The following is a 17,816-nucleotide window of genomic DNA, read 5'->3' as shown; positions in this document are numbered from 1 at the left end:
GTATTCTGTAATCTGTAGTGGAATACATTTCACAAGTAACCCTCCCAACCCTGTGTGTGTGTGTGTGTGTGTGTATATATATATATATATATATATAAATCAAAGTACCTGACAACACTGGCGACTTTAAAGAATGCACATCTACCCACAAAAATATTCACTTTAAAATAATAATAATAATAATAATAATAATAATAATAATAATAATAATAATAAATAAAATTAAAAAACACTGAAATGAGCCGTATGAATCTTTAAGTAGAAACACGAGTCTGTTTGCAATATAAAAGGCTACGGAGAATTAACATTTATGTATGTAAATTTTATGAAGAAAAAAATGTCAACAGTAAGGAATCATTAATCCTACCTGGAACGAATCACTAATTTCTGCATCAAGCCCTTCAAGATCATCCACAGAAGACGGAGTCTTTTTCAGAGTCAGGTCAGAGGTCAGCGTGCCCTCATTATAAGATCTGACGAACTTGAAGTCACTAGTGCGCGAGCCAGTGGTCAGATATGCGTCATAATTGTAAGTGCTGCGGAGAGTTCCCGCGCCCTCCACGTCTGCGTAATTTGGAGGGAGATACGCGCTGGGAATGGCAACAGCTCCATCAAACAACAGTCTGGGCTTTCTCCTGCGACAAAACCTCACGGCCAGGATGATGATGAGGAAGGTGAGGAAGAAAGTGGAAACGGACACCAGCGCGATGATCAAATAAAACGTCAGTTTGGAGCTGCTCTCGTCATGAGACATGTCTTTCAGTTCTGGAACTTCAGCCAAATTATCTGATATAAGTAAATACAATGCGCACGTGGCTGAGAGAGAGGACTGTCCGTTATCTCTCACGGAGACAATAAGGTTCTGTTTCATGCTGTCAGATTCAGAAATGTCCCGCTGCGTCCTGATCTCTCCGCTGTGGACACCGATAGTGAAAAGTCCCGGATCAGTCGCTTTAATAATGTGATACGAGAGCCACGCGTTCTGTCCAGAATCCGCGTCCACGGCGATCACCTTGGAGACCAGGGAGCCCGCCTGCGCAGCTTTGGGGACCATCTCGGTCATGAAGGAGTTCCCTTCCGGAGAGGGGTATAATATCTGAGGGGAGTTGTCATTCTCATCCGTTATGAAGACACTCACGGTCACGTTACTGCTCAGAGGAGGAGACCCGTTGTCTCTGGCTAACACGAGCACTTTGAAACTTCTCAACTGCTCGTAATCAAACGACCTCACGGCATGAAGGACCCCGGTGTCTCCGTTGATGGATAAAAAGGAGGACACCGGTGCGCCATTGACATCAGAGGGCAACAGAGAATAAACTACAGTGCCATTCTGTCTCCAGTCCGGGTCTGTAGCTGATACTGAACAAATAGAGGAGCCCGGTTTGTTATTTTCTTGCACATTAGCTCTGTAATTCTGCTCCTCAAATACAGGTGGGTTATCATTCACGTCAGCTACAGTGAAGTGAATATTCTTAGTGGAAGATAAAGGCGGAGAGCCCTCATCAGTAGCAGTAATTGTGATGTTATAATCAGACACCAGCTCGCGGTCTAATTCACCTGTGGTCACCAGAGAATAGTAATTTTTGATTGAAGCTACGAGTTTAAATGGGACGTTTTGCTGAATGGAGCAGCGCACCTGTCCGTTATTCTCAGAGTCTCTGTCCTGCACATTAATGATGCCAACCTCTGTACCGGGTGATGCATTCTCGGGAATGGGACTATTCAGTGATTTAAGTATTATTATAGGGGCGTTATCATTGAAATCAACAACATCAATTAAAACAGTGGACCGACCTGCTAGCCCTTGACCATCTTTAGCTTGAATCGGCAGTTCGACTGAATTCTCCTCCTCATAATCAATGAGTCCTGTAAGTTTAATCTCACCAGACACTGCATCAAGAGAAAATAATTCACGCAAGCTTTCTGATAAATGGCCAAAAGCATATGTCACCTCTCCATTTTGTCCCTCGTCAGCATCAGTAGCACTCACAGTAACCACTACAGTATCTACAGGAGAATTTTCAGGCAGACTGACTTTATAGACGGCCTGACTAAAGACTGGAGCATTATCATTAGCATCCAGTACAGTGACGTGTATGGCTACAGTACCTGATCTCGGTGGAGTCCCACCATCAACCGCAGTGAGAATTAAAGACACCTCTTTTTGCTGCTCACGATCCAACTCTTTATTCAAAACGAGCTCTCCGTATTTTCTTCCATTTGACCCCGTAAGGACACTTAAAATAAAGTGTTCATTGTTTTGTAATATATATGACTGCACTGAATTCACACCAATATCCGCATCGTGGGCCTCATCTAATAAATAACGAGATCCTTTGTCTGCTGATTCCTGTATTTCGAATTTAATAACACTATCTGTGAACTGTGGTGAATTATCATTTATATCCTCAATGTTGAGAATGAAGCGATGCAGCTCCAAAGGATTTTCCAGCACGAGCTCCTGTTTTATAACGCATGAAGATTTCTTTCCACAAAGACTTTCTCTGTCGATCCTCTCCGCTACTGTCAGTTCTCCAGTATTCAGATTAATATCACAGTATCGTTTTCTGTTTCCTTCAGTATCAATGCGAGCCTTTCGAGATGATAGTCTGTTTACATCAAGCCCGAGATCTTTTGCTATATTTCCAATCACAGATCCGCGTTTCATCTCCTCCGGAAAAGAATAGCTCACGTCTCCATAAGCGGTGTGCGCCATAAGCACGAAGAACAAAAGGCAAAACATCTCATGAGCGACCCAGAAGCTTTTCAAATCCATATGAAGCACAAAAATAACAACGTTATAAAAGATTGAATGCGAAAGATATAACTTACATTTCAGACTAAATGTAGAATATGAGACAAATGCAAAAGATTAGAGAATGAGCCACTATCGACGTTTTCTATAACGAGGCGAGCTGGAATGGACTGACCCTGCAGTGACATCATGAAGAGGGTGGAGGTAAATTCATTATGAAATCTAAAGGTTTTACTGGTGAACAGCGACACAGTGAGTTAAATGAAGAAACTGCAGAACACTCATTTATTTGACAGTATGTTAACGCAACTTGGATCGAACAGGAATGATTTTCACAAAATGAATTAACAGTATCAAGGACCTGCCGTGACGTATTACTACTTGAAGAGCAGAAAATGCACAATAACTTCTGTAATGTACATCCAAAAAGCCACGACTGGATACAGAATTGTATTACATAAAGAGGAAAATCCCAAACAAGTCAGATACACGATCTGCACAGCACTATGAACAGCAATAGGAAAAATAACCACGGTATTTCCTCTGATATTAAACTGGACTGTTTCATGTTTGTAGTTTACTGACGTGAGTTTACAAATCTTTACATATGAATGACATTTTAATGACTGATTTGATAGAGGAATAATTTCGCTAAACTCTTTAAGTGACCAAAAAGAACCACTGACTCGATGAACCTGCTCATTAAGAAATGTTCCCTAAAAATAAATAAATAAATAAATAAATAAATAAATAATTGAAAATGAAAAGGACGTAATAAAAAATTAAAAAATTCAGGCTACAAAGGAAAACTAAGGGAGCAACTTACTGAACTATTATTTAACTTGTTTTTATATCTTCACTTGACTGTAATGTCTAACAATCAAAAGTATTAGTCAATGACAAAATCGTAAAGAATAAAAAACAGCTTTATAAGTGAATCATAAAGAAAGGCGAAAATATGGGATGTTGGCTCCTTTTCCTGTATCCTCATTCACCTCTAAATATGTTCACAATTTTCTACAAAATCTACTTAAGTGAGCCTCATATCTATTTCTTTAACAAGAGAAACGAACCTATTACCAAAGAATGCAAAGTTTTTCTAATATAAAGGGAAACACATTCAAATTCATTTATAACTCCTGAAAATATTGAAAATATTGAAATAATTAAATGTCGGAGCTAAAATCATTAATTTAATCATTCAGTCATTAAAGAGAGCAGCCAAAAATAAATAAATAAATAAATAAAATTAAAATGAATATATTGAGTATACTTGTCTGTACAGCACCATGGACAGCAACAGGAAAAATTTCCATTCACTTTACTCAAATCAAATCAAATCAAATCAAATCACTTTTGTTGTCACACAGCCATATACACAAGTGCAATGGTGTGTGAAATTCTTGGGTGCAGTTCCGAGCAACATAGCAGTCGTGACAGTGATGAGACATATACCAACATATACAAATATTTACTCGGTGTACTGTAAGTGCTGCACATTTAAAACATTGAACGGAACATTAAAACTCTTTACAAACTTATTCAGTACTAAAAACTTTTCGTTCAGAGGATGGCAAAATAATAATAATTGGCATTGTTTTCTCCAGACTTATTGTACAAGATAGAGAGCACAACTGACTCCGCATAGAAGAGCAAATTAATATTAAAACATGAATAGAAACTGCTTAAAAACTTGAAGAATATATATGTTTTCAATTTTAAATCAAAAGTATTATCCAGTCATGAAATACTTCAATGAAAAAAGCCATGGAAATACAGTTCAAAGTCACCAAAACCAAACCACCAATCAGCTATAATATTTGCAAAACGAAAAATTTACATTAAAAAAAAAAGTAAAACTTAAAATTAGTGTTGAAAAATTCTACAATTCTACAAGAAAAGCAATGATAGTAGAATCATAGGTTTTTCCTGTAACAAGAATAAAGAATGAAAATGAAAACGCACACTTAAAATCAGCCCATTAAAGTCCTACTATAAATCAAGCAAAAGTAGAGAATCATTAATCCTACCTGAAACGAATCACCAATTTCCGCATCAAGCCCTTCAAGATCATCCACAGAGGACGGAGTCTTTTTCAGAGTCAGGTCAGAGGTCAGCGTGCCCTCATTATAAGATCTGACGAACTTGAAGTCACTAGTGCGCGAGCCCGTGGTCAGATATGCGTCATAATTGTAAGTGCTGCGGAGAGTTCCCGCGCCCTCCACGTCTGCGTAATTTGGAGGGAGATACGCGCTGGGAATGGCTACAGCTCCATCAAACAACAGTCTGGGCTTTCTCCTGCGACAAAACCTCACGGCCAGGATGATGATGAGGAAGGTGAGGAAGAAAGTGGAAACGGACACCAGCGCGATGATCAAATAAAACGTCAGTTTGGAGCTGCTCTCGTCACGAGACATGTCTTTCAGTTCTGGAACTTCAGCCAAATTATCTGATATAAGTAAATACAATGCGCACGTGGCTGAGAGAGAGGACTGTCCGTTATCTCTCACGGAGACAATAAGGTTCTGTTTCATGCTGTCAGATTCAGAAATGTCCCGCTGCGTCCTGATCTCTCCGCTGTGGACACCGATAGTGAAAAGTCCCGGATCAGTCGCTTTAATAATGTGATACGAGAGCCACGCGTTCTGTCCAGAATCCGCGTCCACGGCGATCACCTTGGAGACCAGGGAGCCCGCCTGCGCAGCTTTGGGGACCATCTCGGTCATGAAGGAGTTCCCTTCCGGAGAGGGGTATAATATCTGAGGGGAGTTGTCATTCTCATCCGTTATGAAGACACTCACGGTCACGTTACTGCTCAGAGGAGGAGACCCGTTGTCTCTGGCTAACACGAGCACTTTGAAACTTCTCAACTGCTCGTAATCAAACGACCTCACGGCATGAAGGACCCCGGTGTCTCCGTTAATGGATAAAAAGGAGGACACCGGTGCGCCATTGACATCAGAGGGCAACAGAGAATAAACTACAGTGCCATTCTGTCTCCAGTCCGGGTCTGTAGCTGATACTGAACAAACAGAGGAGCCCGGTTTGTTATTTTCTTGCACATTAGCTCTGTAATTCTGCTCCTCAAATACAGGTGGGTTATCATTCACGTCAGCTACAGTGAAGTGAATATTCTTAGTGGAAGATAAAGGCGGAGAGCCCTCATCAGTAGCAGTAATTGTGATGTTATAATCAGACACCAGCTCGCGGTCTAATTCACCTGTGGTCACCAGAGAATAGTAATTTTTGATTGAAGGTACGAGTTTAAATGGGACGTTTTGCTGAATGGAGCAGCGCACCTGTCCGTTATTCTCAGAGTCTCTGTCCTGCACATTAATGATGCCAACCTCTGTACCGGGTGATGCATTCTCGGGAATCTGGGCTATTCAACGACTTAAGTGTACTATAATAGGGGCATTGTCATTAACATCTGTAATTTCTATTATTACTCTGGACTGTCCGTAGAAAGTCCTAGATCCATCCTTTCGCTCAACAATGGCATTTCGATACTGTAATTCGCCTGCTCGATAATCAACGAGGACCTTTAACGTTAATCTCTCCACTATTTTGCATTTAGATCAAATAACTCTTCTGCAAGCTTTCTAGAGATACGGCTGAACTCGTAAGTCACTTTTCCATTTTGTCCCTCGTCAGCATCAGTAGCACTCACAGTAACCACTACAGTATCTACAGGAGAATTTTCAGGCAGATTGACTTTATAGACGGCCTGACTAAAGACTGGAGCATTATCATTAGCATCCAGTACAGTGACGTGTATGGCTACAGTACCTGATCTCGGTGGAGTCCCACCATCAACCGCAGTGAGAATTAAAGTCACCTCTTTTTGCTGCTCACGATCCAACTCTTTCTCTAGCACTAACTCAATATTTTTACCACCGTCCGCCTTTGTGTTTACAGATAAAATAAAATGGCCATTCTTTTCTATCGAATAGCTTTGTACGCCATTCTTTCCTATGTCCGCATCATGGGCCTCATTCACGCGAAACCGAGCACCTTTATCAGCATTCTCACTTATCTCGAGCTTTATTTCGTCTTTAGGAAATGTCGGTGTGTTATCGTTAATATCTTGAATTTGTATTGTAACACGATGTATTTCTAGAGGGTGTTCTAGAACCAATTCGAAATTAAGAGAACATGAAAGCCCTTCATTACAAATCTCCTCTCTGTCGATCCTCTCCGCTACTGTCAGTTCTCCAGTATTCAGATTAATATCACAGTATCGTTTTCTGTTACCTTCAGTATCAATTCGAGCCTTTCGAGATGATAGTCTGTTCACATCGAGCCCGAGATCCTTTGCTATATTTCCAATCACAGATCCGCGTTTCATCTCCTCCGGAAAAGAATAGCTCACGTCTCCATAAGCGGTGTGCGCCATAAGCACGAAGAACAAAAGGCCAAACATCTCATGAGCAACCCAGAAGCTTTGGAAATTCATTCTGGAAATATGCACAAACAAACAACATGCAAGAGAAAATGTAATTGTAAGAATAAATCCACAACGTGATACAGAAGGTAGGAGGATTCGATATTCCGTCCGTTTAGACGATTTCTACAATGAAAAGAGCTGGAAGCCCCGTATATGACATCATCAACAGGGTGGAGAGAAGTAATGTGGTATTGTCAATGATATTGCAGGTGAACAGCGACACTAAGAGTTCAAGTAAGTAACTGCATAAAATGTAATTCTCTGAAAGAATTGAGCTGAACGTGGAATTAATATGTATTATATACATGTAAAGACCTTATAATGTCAAGGGCCAGTTAAAGGCTAAACTTATCATACGGTTGGACATGAGTAAGAATATAGCTTTGTAGTATTCCTATAAAGGCCACAGAAGTACAACATGAAAGCCAAACTCAAACAGCTCGAAACATTGCTGTTGCAGAACCATGGACAGCAACTTGACACACACACACACACACACACACACACACACACACACACACACACACTTGTTTTTATATCATTGTGGGGACATTCCATAGACTTCCATGCACTTTATGGATTTTATACAGATCTAACGACAATTTCTATCCCCTAACCTTCACATAAAACTTTTTGCATTTTTACATTTTCCAAAAACATCATTTAGTATGTTTAATAATCCATTTCCCCCGTGGGGACCGCTGGTTGGGCCCCAAAAGGTAGGTGATCTCAGGTTTTACTATCCTTGTGGGGACATTTGGTCCCCACAATGTAGTATAAACATAGTACACACACACAAAACTAATTCTTCCACAAGAGCTACAAGCCTATTACATGTGAATGCTGTTTGTTTTGAATTCAGAGGGGAAAAGTGATGTATAACATAAAGAAAGCCTTAATTATTATTACTGTCACACATTATATATTTTTTTGCACATATACAGTGTAGCTCTTTTTTTCACACATCCCAGCTAGGCTGAGGTCACAGTGCAGGGTCAGCTATGATACAGCACCCCTGGAGCAGACAGGGTCAAGGGCCTTGCTCAAGGGCCCAACAGTGGCATCTTGGCAGTGCTGGGGCTTGAACCCCCAACCTTCTGGTTGGTATCCCAGAGCCTTAACCGCTGAGCCACCACTGCCCTTAGAGTCACTATACCTAAGTATAGTGCAAACCAGAGAGAAATCAGTAATCATACCTTAAACAAATCACTACTTTCTGCATCAAGCCCTTCAAAATCATTGACAGTGGAAATTCATTTTCATAAACATTCACAAAGATTTACAACTTAATTCAGTTTAAATGATTTATCGATGAAACGAGAAAAAAAACGAAAACTAAAATAATCTATGCTCTACATATTAATCAAATAAACCGTAAATTAATATTAGGCTATTATTAACTTGAGCCAATACCAGAGAGAGCAACGCTGACTCGATATCGAAATGCAAACTAATGTTCATAAATGGATATTAAATATTAAGTTCTCTTGTTTACAAAAGACTTTAAACAGTTGGCAATTATATATGTAAAAAAAAAAAAATGGATGTAACAAAAACTAAATGAGTAGGCTCTTTGACAGGTTGAGACAAGTTCTGTTTTGTTTGTATTTAGACCCACTTGAAAAAAGGCCTCTAAAGATCTCTTTAAGTAAAACTATCAGCCAGTGATAAAAATAAATAAATAAATAAATAAACTTAAGGAAAAGAGCAAGGATAAACTCAAAAGACAAATACCAACAGGTGATGAATTAGCCATAACATAATATCGTAAGACTGTACAATATATATATATATATATGTGTGTGTGTGTGTGTGTGTGTAAATAGATGTAATCAACAACTAAGGCAACTTGTACTGCACAAATGTATATTTTGTTTTCAAGAAACCACAAATAAGGTAGTTTCTTTACTAAGAAAAACGAGCCTATATCTTATGAATGTAGTTTGTTTTGAAAACAAAAAGAAATGTACTTATAAATCACATCAATCATCAATAACTTTGCCACAGAAATATTAAGGTAACAGAGAGCACCACTGATTTGATAGAAGCAAACTGTTGTTCAAAAATGAATATGAAATATCAGGGTATTTTGCTTCTTACTGGGGAAAAGACTTAAAAAAATTGATAATGTCACAAGGAAAAAGTGTATAATCACCAAACTGAAGGATAAGTCTACTTGACAGGCCGAGAAGTTCCGTTGTGTTTGTATTTAAAGCCCAACTGACAAGTTGCCTGAAGAGATCTCTTTTAGGAGCAATGATCAACTAGTGATGGAAAAAACTTTAAAGACACGAAGAAAAAAAAAAAAAAAAATTTTTTTTTTTTTAAATCTCAAAAGACTAACACCTACGGGCAATGAATGAAGCAAGACAAAAGTCATAAAAATAACACATAAAAATATATTTTCTGTAAATATAATAACAAATCTGGCATACGTTGCAACGTAGATGCAACTTTTAAGAATGTAGCCACAAAAAAGTCATTGCTTTTCTTATTCAAGAAAGCATTTAATGAGCCATATTTTCCTTGACTAGAAAACGAGCCTACCAGCACACCCATTTAATCTCACTGGTTACAATTGTGACCGAAATTTAGTTTGAAATTTGCAGGGTGTAAAAAGATTTGTTGATGCATTTTGTCAAAAAACAAAAAAGAAAGCAAATAAAACCTGTCATGGAACACTTATAACTACCATATTTTGTACATATAATGTTTAAAGGGTCTGTTATTACTGAGCATCATATAAATCATGCTCACAGGACAAGTAAACATGTACGTGATCACAGTTGTGACCGGTGGGAAAATATAATGACCCATTATTGAACAGGCTACTGACTGACTCCCGTTATAACATTGCAGATTACAAAGTAGTTACAATAAATAAAACAAAGTAAAAAAAAAAAAAAAAAAAAAGAATTGTCCTTCCCTTTCCCTCCACGACTGCTTGATAGTAAAATAAATAATTAAATTATGTCACTTTATTGTTTGCAATTTTCTATTGAGTCCTATTGAGCAACTGAGAAAAATTACTGTATCACACTTACCCTGTATTTTCCCACCTGCTAATATTTATCGGACTTTTTATTTATTTATTTATTTAAAGACGTAGTTTCCTTCACTGGGCTATTAAAGAGTAAAATAGTTGTGCCCACTCAGCTGGGAAAATTTTAGGATTAACCGGGTTAAAGCGGAGTCAAATACAGTCATATAAAAGGAAAGCGATTATTTAAAATGTATGCCGAAGGTTCGAGAAAAAAATAACAACGATGCAAACAGAAATAAATCATTACTCTTACCTGGAACGAATCACTCATTTCTGCCTCAAGTCCTTCAAGATCATCAATAGACGACGGAGTCTTTTTCAGAGTCAGGTCAGAGGTCAGCGTGCCCTCATTATAAGATCTGATGAATTTGAAGTCACTAGTGCGCGAGCCCGTGGTCAGATATGCGTCATAATTGTAAGTGCTGCGGAGAGTTCCTGCGCCCTCCACGTCTGCGTAATTTGGAGGGAGATACGCGCTGGGAATGGCTACAGCTCCATCAAACAACAGTCTGGGCTTTCTCCTGCGACAAAACCTCACGGCCAGGATGATGATGAGGAAGGTGAGGAAGAAAGTGGAAACGGACACCAGCGCGATGATCAAATAAAACGTCAGTTTGGAGCTGCTCTCGTCATGAGACATGTCTTTCAGTTCTGGAACTTCAGCCAAATTATCTGATATAAGTAAATACAATGCGCACGTGGCTGAGAGAGAGGACTGTCCGTTATCTCTCACGGAGACAATAAGGTTCTGTTTCATGCTGTCAGATTCAGAAATGTCCCGCTGCGTCCTGATCTCTCCGCTGTGGACACCGATAGTGAAAAGTCCCGGATCAGTCGCTTTAATAATGTGATACGAGAGCCACGCGTTCTGTCCAGAATCCGCGTCCACGGCGATCACCTTGGAGACCAGGGAGCCCGCCTGCGCAGCTTTGGGGACCATCTCGGTCATGAAGGAGTTCCCTTCCGGAGAGGGGTATAATATCTGAGGGGAGTTGTCATTCTCATCCGTTATGAAGACACTCACGGTCACGTTACTGCTCAGAGGAGGAGACCCGTTGTCTCTGGCTAACACGAGCACTTTGAAACTTCTCAACTGCTCGTAATCAAACGACCTCACGGCATGAAGGACCCCGGTGTCTCCGTTAATGGATAAAAAGGAGGACACCGGTGCGCCATTGACATCAGAGGGCAACAGAGAATAAACTACAGTGCCATTCTGTCTCCAGTCCGGGTCTGTAGCTGATACTGAACAAACAGAGGAGCCCGGTTTGTTATTTTCTTGCACATTAGCTCTGTAATTCTGCTCCTCAAATACAGGTGGGTTATCATTCACGTCAGCTACAGTGAAGTGAATATTCTTAGTGGAAGATAAAGGCGGAGAGCCCTCATCAGTAGCAGTAATTGTGATGTTATAATCAGACACCAGCTCGCGGTCTAATTCACCTGTGGTCACCAGAGAATAGTAATTTTTGATTGAAGCTACGAGTTTAAATGGGACGTTTTGCTGAATGGAGCAGCGCACCTGTCCGTTATTCTCAGAGTCTCTGTCCTGCACATTAATGATGCCAACCTCTGTACCGGGTGATGCATTCTCGGGAACTGGGCTATTCAACGACTTAATTACTATAATAGGGGCATTGTCATTAACATCTGTAATTTCTATTATTACTCTGGTGTCCGTAGAAAGTCCAGATTCATCCTTTCCCTCAACAATCATTTCATACCGTAACGCCTGCTCGAAATCAATAGGACCTTTAACGTTAATCTCTCCACTATTTTGATTTAGATCAAATAACTCTTTTGCAATTTTAGAGATACGGCTGAACTCGTAAGTCACTTTTCCATTTTGTCCCTCGTCAGCATCAGTAGCACTCACAGTAACCACTACAGTATCTACAGGAGAATTTTCAGGCAGACTGACTTTATAGACGGCCTGACTAAAGACTGGAGCATTATCATTAGCATCCAGTACAGTGACGTGTATGGCTACAGTACCTGATCTCGGTGGAGTCCCACCATCAACCGCAGTGAGAATTAAAGTCACCTCTTTTTGCTGCTCACGATCCAACTCTTTCTCTAGCACTAACTCCAAGTATCTTTTACCACCGTCCGCCTTTGTGTTTACAGATAAAATAAAATGGCCATTCTTTTCTATCGAATAGCTTTGTACGCCATTCTTTCCTATGTCCGCATCATGGGCCTCATTCACGCGAAACCGAGCACCTTTAACAGCATTCTCACTTATCTCGAGCTTTATTTCTTCTTTAGGAAATGTCGGTGTGTTATCGTTAATATCTTGAATTTGTATTGTAACACGATGTATTTCTAGAGGGTGTTCTAGAACCAATTCGAAATTAAGAGAACATGAAAGCCCTTCATTACAAATCTCCTCTCTGTCGATCCTCTCCGCTACTGTCAGTTCTCCAGTATTCAGATTAATATCACAGTATCGTTTTCTGTTACCTTCAGTATCAATTCGAGCCTTTCGAGATGATAGTCTGTTCACATCGAGTCCGAGATCCTTTGCTATATTTCCAATCACAGATCCGCGTTTCATCTCCTCCGGAAAAGAATAGCTCACGTCTCCATAAGCGGTGTGCGCCATAAGCACGAAGAACAAAAGGCCAAACATCTCATGAGCAACCCAGAAGCTTTGGAAATTCATTCTAGAAATATGCACAAACAAACAACATGCAAGAGAAAATGTAATTGTACGAATAAATCCACAACGTGATACAGAAGGTAGGAGGATTCGATATTCCGTCCGTTTAGACGATTTCTACAATGAAAAGAGCTGGAAGCCCCGTATATGACATCATCAACAGGGTGGAGAGAAGTAATGTGGTATTGTCAATGATATTGCAGGTGAACAGCGACACAAAGAGTTCAAGTAAGTAACTGCATAAAATGTAATTCTCTGAAAGAATTGAGCTGAACGTGGAATTAATATGTATTATATACATGTAAAGACCTTATAATGTCAAGGGCCAGTTAAAGGCTAAACTTATCATACGGTTGGACATGAGTAAGAATATAGCTTTGTAGTATTCCTATAAAGGCCACAGAAGTACAACATGAAAGCCAAACTCAAACAGCTCGAAACATTGCTGTTGCAGAACCATGGACAGCAACTTGACACACACACACACACACACACACACACACACACACACACTTGTTTTTATATCATTGTGGGGACATTCCATAGACTTCCATGCACTTTATGGATTTTATACAGATCTAACGACAATTTCTATCCCCTAACCTTCACATAAAACTTTTTGCATTTTTACATTTTACAAAAACATCATTTAGTATGTTTAATAAGCCATTTCCCCCGTGGGGACCGCTGGTTGGGCCCCAAAAGGTAGGTGATCTCAGGTTTTACTATCCTTGTGGGGACATTTGGTCCCCACAATGTAGTATAAACATAGTACACACACACAAAACTAATTCTTCCACAAGAGCTACAAGCCTATTACATGTGAATGCTGTTTGTTTTGAATTCAGAGGGGAAAAGTGATGTATAACATAAAGAAAGCCTTAATTATTATTACTGTCACACATTATATATTTTTTTGCACATATACAGGGTAGCGCTTTTTTTCACACATCCCAGCCAGGCTGAGGTCACAGTGCAGGGTCAGCTATGATACAGCACCCCTGGAGCAGACAGGGTCAAGGGCCTTGCTCAAGGGCCCAACAGTGGCATCTTGGCAGTGCTGGGGCTTGAACCCCCAACCTTCTGGTTGGTACCCCAGAGCCTTAACCGCTGAGCCACCACTGCCCTTAGAGTCACTATACCTAAGTATAGTGCAAACCAGAGAGAAATCAGTAATCATACCTTAAACAAATCACTACTTTCTGCATCAAGCCCTTCAAAATCATTGACAGTGGAAATTCATTTTCATAAACATTCACAAAGATTTACAACTTAATTCAGTTTAAATGATTTATCGATGAAACGAGAAAAAAACGAAAACTAAAATAATCTATGCTCTACATATTAATCAAATAAACCGTAAATTAATATTAGGCTATTATTAACTTGAGCCAATACCAGAGAGAGCAACGCTGACTCGATATCGAAATGCAAACTAATGTTCATAAATGGATATTAAATATTAAGTTCTCTTGTTTACAAAAGACTTTAAACAGTTGGCAATTATATATGTAAAAAAAAAAAATGGATGTAACAAAAACTAAATGAGTAGGCTCTTTGACAGGTTGAGACAAGTTCTGTTTTGTTTGTATTTAGACCCACTTGAAAAAAGGCCTCTAAAGATCTCTTTAAGTAAAACTATCAGCCAGTGATAAAAATAAATAAATAAATAAATAAACTTAAGGAAAAGAGCAAGGATAAACTCAAAAGACAAATACCAACAGGTGATGAATTAGCCATAACATAATATCGTAAGACTGTACAATATATATATATATATATGTGTGTGTGGTGTGTGTGTGTAAATAGATGTAATCAACAACTAAGGCAACTTGTACTGCACAAATGTATATTTTGTTTTCAAGAAACCACAAATAAGGTAGTTTCTTTACTAAGAAAAACGAGCCTATATCTTATGAATGTAGTTTGTTTTGAAAACAAAAAGAAATGTACTTATAAATCACATCAATCATCAATAACTTTGCCACAGAAATATTAAGGTAACAGAGAGCACCACTGATTTGATAGAAGCAAACTGTTGTTCAAAAATGAATATGAAATATCAGGGTATTTTGCTTCTTACTGGGGAAAAGACTTAAAAAAATTGATAATGTCACAAGGAAAAAGTGTATAATCACCAAACTGAAGGATAAGTCTACTTGACAGGCCGAGAAGTTCCGTTGTGTTTGTATTTAGAGCCCAACTGACAAGTTGCCTGAATAGATCTCTTTTAGGAGAAATGATCAACTAGTGATGGAAAAAACTTTAAAGACATGAAGATAAAAAATAAATAAATAAATAAATAAAATCTCAAAAGACTAACACCTACGGGCAATGAATGAAGCAGACAAAAGTCGTAAAAATAACACATAAAAATATATTTTCTGTAAATATAATAACAAATCTGGCATACGTTGCAATGTAGATGCAACTTTTAAGAATGTAGCCACAAAAAAGTCATTGCTTTTCTTATTCAAGAAAGCATTTAATGAGCCATATTTTCCTTGACTAGAAAACGAGCCCATTTAATCCCACTGGTTACAATTGTGACCGAAATTTAGTTTGAAATTTGCAGGGTGTAAAAAGATTTGTTGATGCATTTTACAAAGAGATTGTCAACTGTAAATGACAGTGCAGACTGTCTTGATTTCATGTGGAAATTTTTATATGAGTGGCACAAATACTCACATGACAAGAGCCATTTAATTCCACTGTGCACCTATAAAGATTATGTCTTTGTCAAAAAACAAAAAAGAAAGCAAATAAAACCTGTCATGGAACACTTATAACTACAATATTTTGTACATATAATGTTTAAAGGGTCTGTTATTACTGAGCATCATATAAATCATGCTCACAGGACAAGTAAACATGTACGTGATCACAATTGTGACCGGTGGGAAAATATAATGACCCATTATTGAACAGGCTACTGACTGACTCCCGTTATAACATTGCAGATTACAAAGTAGTTACAATAAATAAAACAAAGTAAAAAAAAAAATGTCCTTCCCTTTCCCTCCACAACTGCTTGATAGTAAAATAAATAATTAAAATGTCACTTTATTGTTTGCAATTTTCTTTTGAGTCCTGTTGAGCAACTGAGAAAAATTACTGTATCACACTTACCCTGTATTTTCCCACCTGCTAATATTTATCGGACTTTATTTATTTATTTATTTAAAGACGTAGTTTCTTTCACTGGGCTATTAAAGAGTAAAATAGTTGTGCCCACTCAGCTGGGAAAATTTTAGGATTAACCGGGTTAAAGCGGAGTCAAATAAAGTCATATAAAAGGAAAGCGATTATTTAAAATGTATGCCGAAGGTTCGAGAAAAAAATAACAACGATGCAAACAGAAATAAATCATTACTCTTACCTGGAACGAATCACTCATTTCTGCCTCAAGTCCTTCAAGATCATCCACAGAGGACGGAGTCTTTTTCAGAGTCAGGTCAGAGGTCAGCGTGCCCTCATTATAAGATCTGATGAACTTGAAGTCACTAGTGCGCGAGCCCGTGGTCAGATATGCGTCATAATTGTAAGTGCTGCGGAGAGTTCCCGCGCCCTCCACGTCTGCGTAATTTGGAGGGAGATACGCGCTGGGAATGGCTACAGCTCCATCAAACAACAGTCTGGGCTTTCTCCTGCGACAAAACCTCACGGCCAGGATGATGATGAGGAAGGTGAGGAAGAAAGTGGAAACGGACACCAGCGCGATGATCAAATAAAACGTCAGTTTGGAGCTGCTCTCGTCATGAGACATGTCTTTCAGTTCTGGAACTTCAGCCAGATTATCTGATATAAGTAAATACAATGCGCACGTGGCTGAGAGAGAGGACTGTCCGTTATCTCTCACGGAGACAATAAGGTTCTGTTTCATGCTGTCAGATTCAGAAATGTCCCGCTGCGTCCTGATCTCTCCGCTGTGGACACCGATAGTGAAAAGTCCCGGATCAGTCGCTTTAATAATGTGATACGAGAGCCACGCGTTCTGTCCAGAATCCGCGTCCACGGCGATCACCTTGGAGACCAGGGAGCCCGCCTGCGCAGCTCTGGGGACCATCTCGGTCATGAAGGAGTTCCCTTCCGGAGAGGGGTATAATATCTGAGGGGAGTTGTCATTCTCATCCGTTATGAAGACACTCACGGTCACGTTACTGCTCAGAGGAGGAGAACCGTTGTCTCTGGCTAACACGAGCACTTTGAAACTTCTCAACTGCTCGTAATCAAACGACCTCACGGCATGAAGTACCCCGGTGTCTCCGTTGATGGATAAAAAGGAGGACACCGGTGCGCCATTGACATCAAAGGGCAACAGAGAATAAACTACAGTGCCATTCTGTCTCCAGTCCGGGTCTGTAGCTGATACTGAACAAACAGAGGAGCCCGGTTTGTTATTTTCTTGCACATTAGCTCTGTAATTCTGCTCCTCAAATACAGGTGGGTTATCATTCACGTCAGCTACAGTGAAGTGAATATTCTTAGTGGAAGATAAAGGCGGAGAGCCCTCATCAGTAGCAGTAATTGTGATGTTATAATCAGACACCAGCTCGCGGTCTAATTCACCTGTGGTCACCAGAGAATAGTAATTTTTGATTGAAGGTACGAGTTTAAATGGGACGTTTTGCTGAATGGAGCAGCGCACCTGTCCGTTATTCTCAGAGTCTCTGTCCTGCACATTAATGATGCCAACCTCTGTACCGGGTGATGCATTCTCGGGAATGGGGCTGTTCAGAGAATTAAGTATTAAAAAAGGGGCGTTATCATTGATATCAACAACATCTATCAATACAGTGGAATGACTGGCTAATCCTTGACCGTCTTTAGCTTGAATAGGCAGTTCGATTGAATTCTCCTCCTCATAATCAATGAGTCCTGTAAGTTTAATCTCACCAGACACTGCATC

At 39.4% G+C, this 17,816-nt stretch overlaps 4 protein-coding genes across 14 annotated transcripts in view; all 4 read right to left on the bottom strand.

The window, feature by feature from the left end:
- The window catches only part of LOC127413200 (protocadherin gamma-A2-like), a 144,557-nt gene extending 137,243 nt beyond the window's left edge, over nucleotides 1-7,314 (bottom strand). For 2 of the 7 annotated variants that reach the window (XM_051650112.1, XM_051650109.1), the window contains exon 1: nucleotides 6,545-7,314. In XM_051650112.1, coding sequence (XP_051506072.1) covers nucleotides 6,545-7,211 — 667 coding nt within the window. In that variant the 5' untranslated portion in view covers nucleotides 7,212-7,314. Of the gene's footprint in view, nucleotides 1-367; nucleotides 2,902-6,544 lie in introns of those variants that run through there. The other 5 variants (XM_051650114.1, XM_051650110.1, XM_051650111.1 and 2 more) reach the window with 4 other exon arrangements.
- Nucleotides 1-17,816, bottom strand: part of LOC127413209 (protocadherin beta-3-like) — a 51,218-nt gene that overhangs the window by 3,016 nt on the left and 30,386 nt on the right. Inside the window, exon 3 of one of the 5 annotated variants that reach the window (XM_051650138.1) lies at nucleotides 1,541-1,684. The exons of 1 other annotated variant lie outside the window; for it this stretch is intronic. The gene's annotated coding sequence lies outside the window, so the exon portion shown is untranslated. Of the gene's footprint in view, nucleotides 1-1,540; nucleotides 1,685-5,979; nucleotides 6,103-11,671; nucleotides 11,816-17,480; nucleotides 17,604-17,816 lie in introns of those variants that run through there. 3 more of the 5 variants (XM_051650142.1, XM_051650137.1, XM_051650144.1) reach the window with 3 other exon arrangements.
- LOC127413163 (protocadherin beta-16-like) lies at nucleotides 9,534-13,013 on the bottom strand. The gene is made up of 2 exons (XM_051650044.1): nucleotides 10,499-13,013; nucleotides 9,534-9,548 (listed from the first exon to the last, which is right to left on the bottom strand). Exons 1-2 carry the CDS (start codon nucleotides 12,908-12,910, stop codon nucleotides 9,534-9,536), a joined length of 2,427 nt encoding a protein of 808 aa, XP_051506004.1. The 5' UTR covers nucleotides 12,911-13,013.
- Nucleotides 13,218-17,816, bottom strand: part of LOC127413162 (putative protocadherin beta-18) — a 51,511-nt gene continuing 46,912 nt past the window's right edge. The window contains exons 2-3 of the mRNA XM_051650043.1: nucleotides 16,287-17,145; nucleotides 13,218-13,295 (exon numbers count right to left, since the gene is read on the bottom strand). Coding sequence (XP_051506003.1) covers nucleotides 13,218-13,295; nucleotides 16,287-17,145 — 937 coding nt within the window. The remainder of the gene's footprint in view (nucleotides 13,296-16,286; nucleotides 17,146-17,816) is intronic.

This window comes from Myxocyprinus asiaticus, chromosome 22 (assembly GCF_019703515.2).
Source record: "Myxocyprinus asiaticus isolate MX2 ecotype Aquarium Trade chromosome 22, UBuf_Myxa_2, whole genome shotgun sequence".
Lineage (NCBI taxonomy): Eukaryota > Metazoa > Chordata > Actinopteri > Cypriniformes > Catostomidae > Myxocyprinus > Myxocyprinus asiaticus.
Note: the sequence above shows the minus strand (reverse complement) of the source record. Positions and strands in the feature narration are given on the sequence as shown.

Coding starts and splice junctions, on each gene's coding strand:
- LOC127413163 (XM_051650044.1), bottom strand. CDS start 12,910: ATGAATTTCCAAAGCTTCTGGGTTGCTCATGAGATGTTTGGCCTTTTG.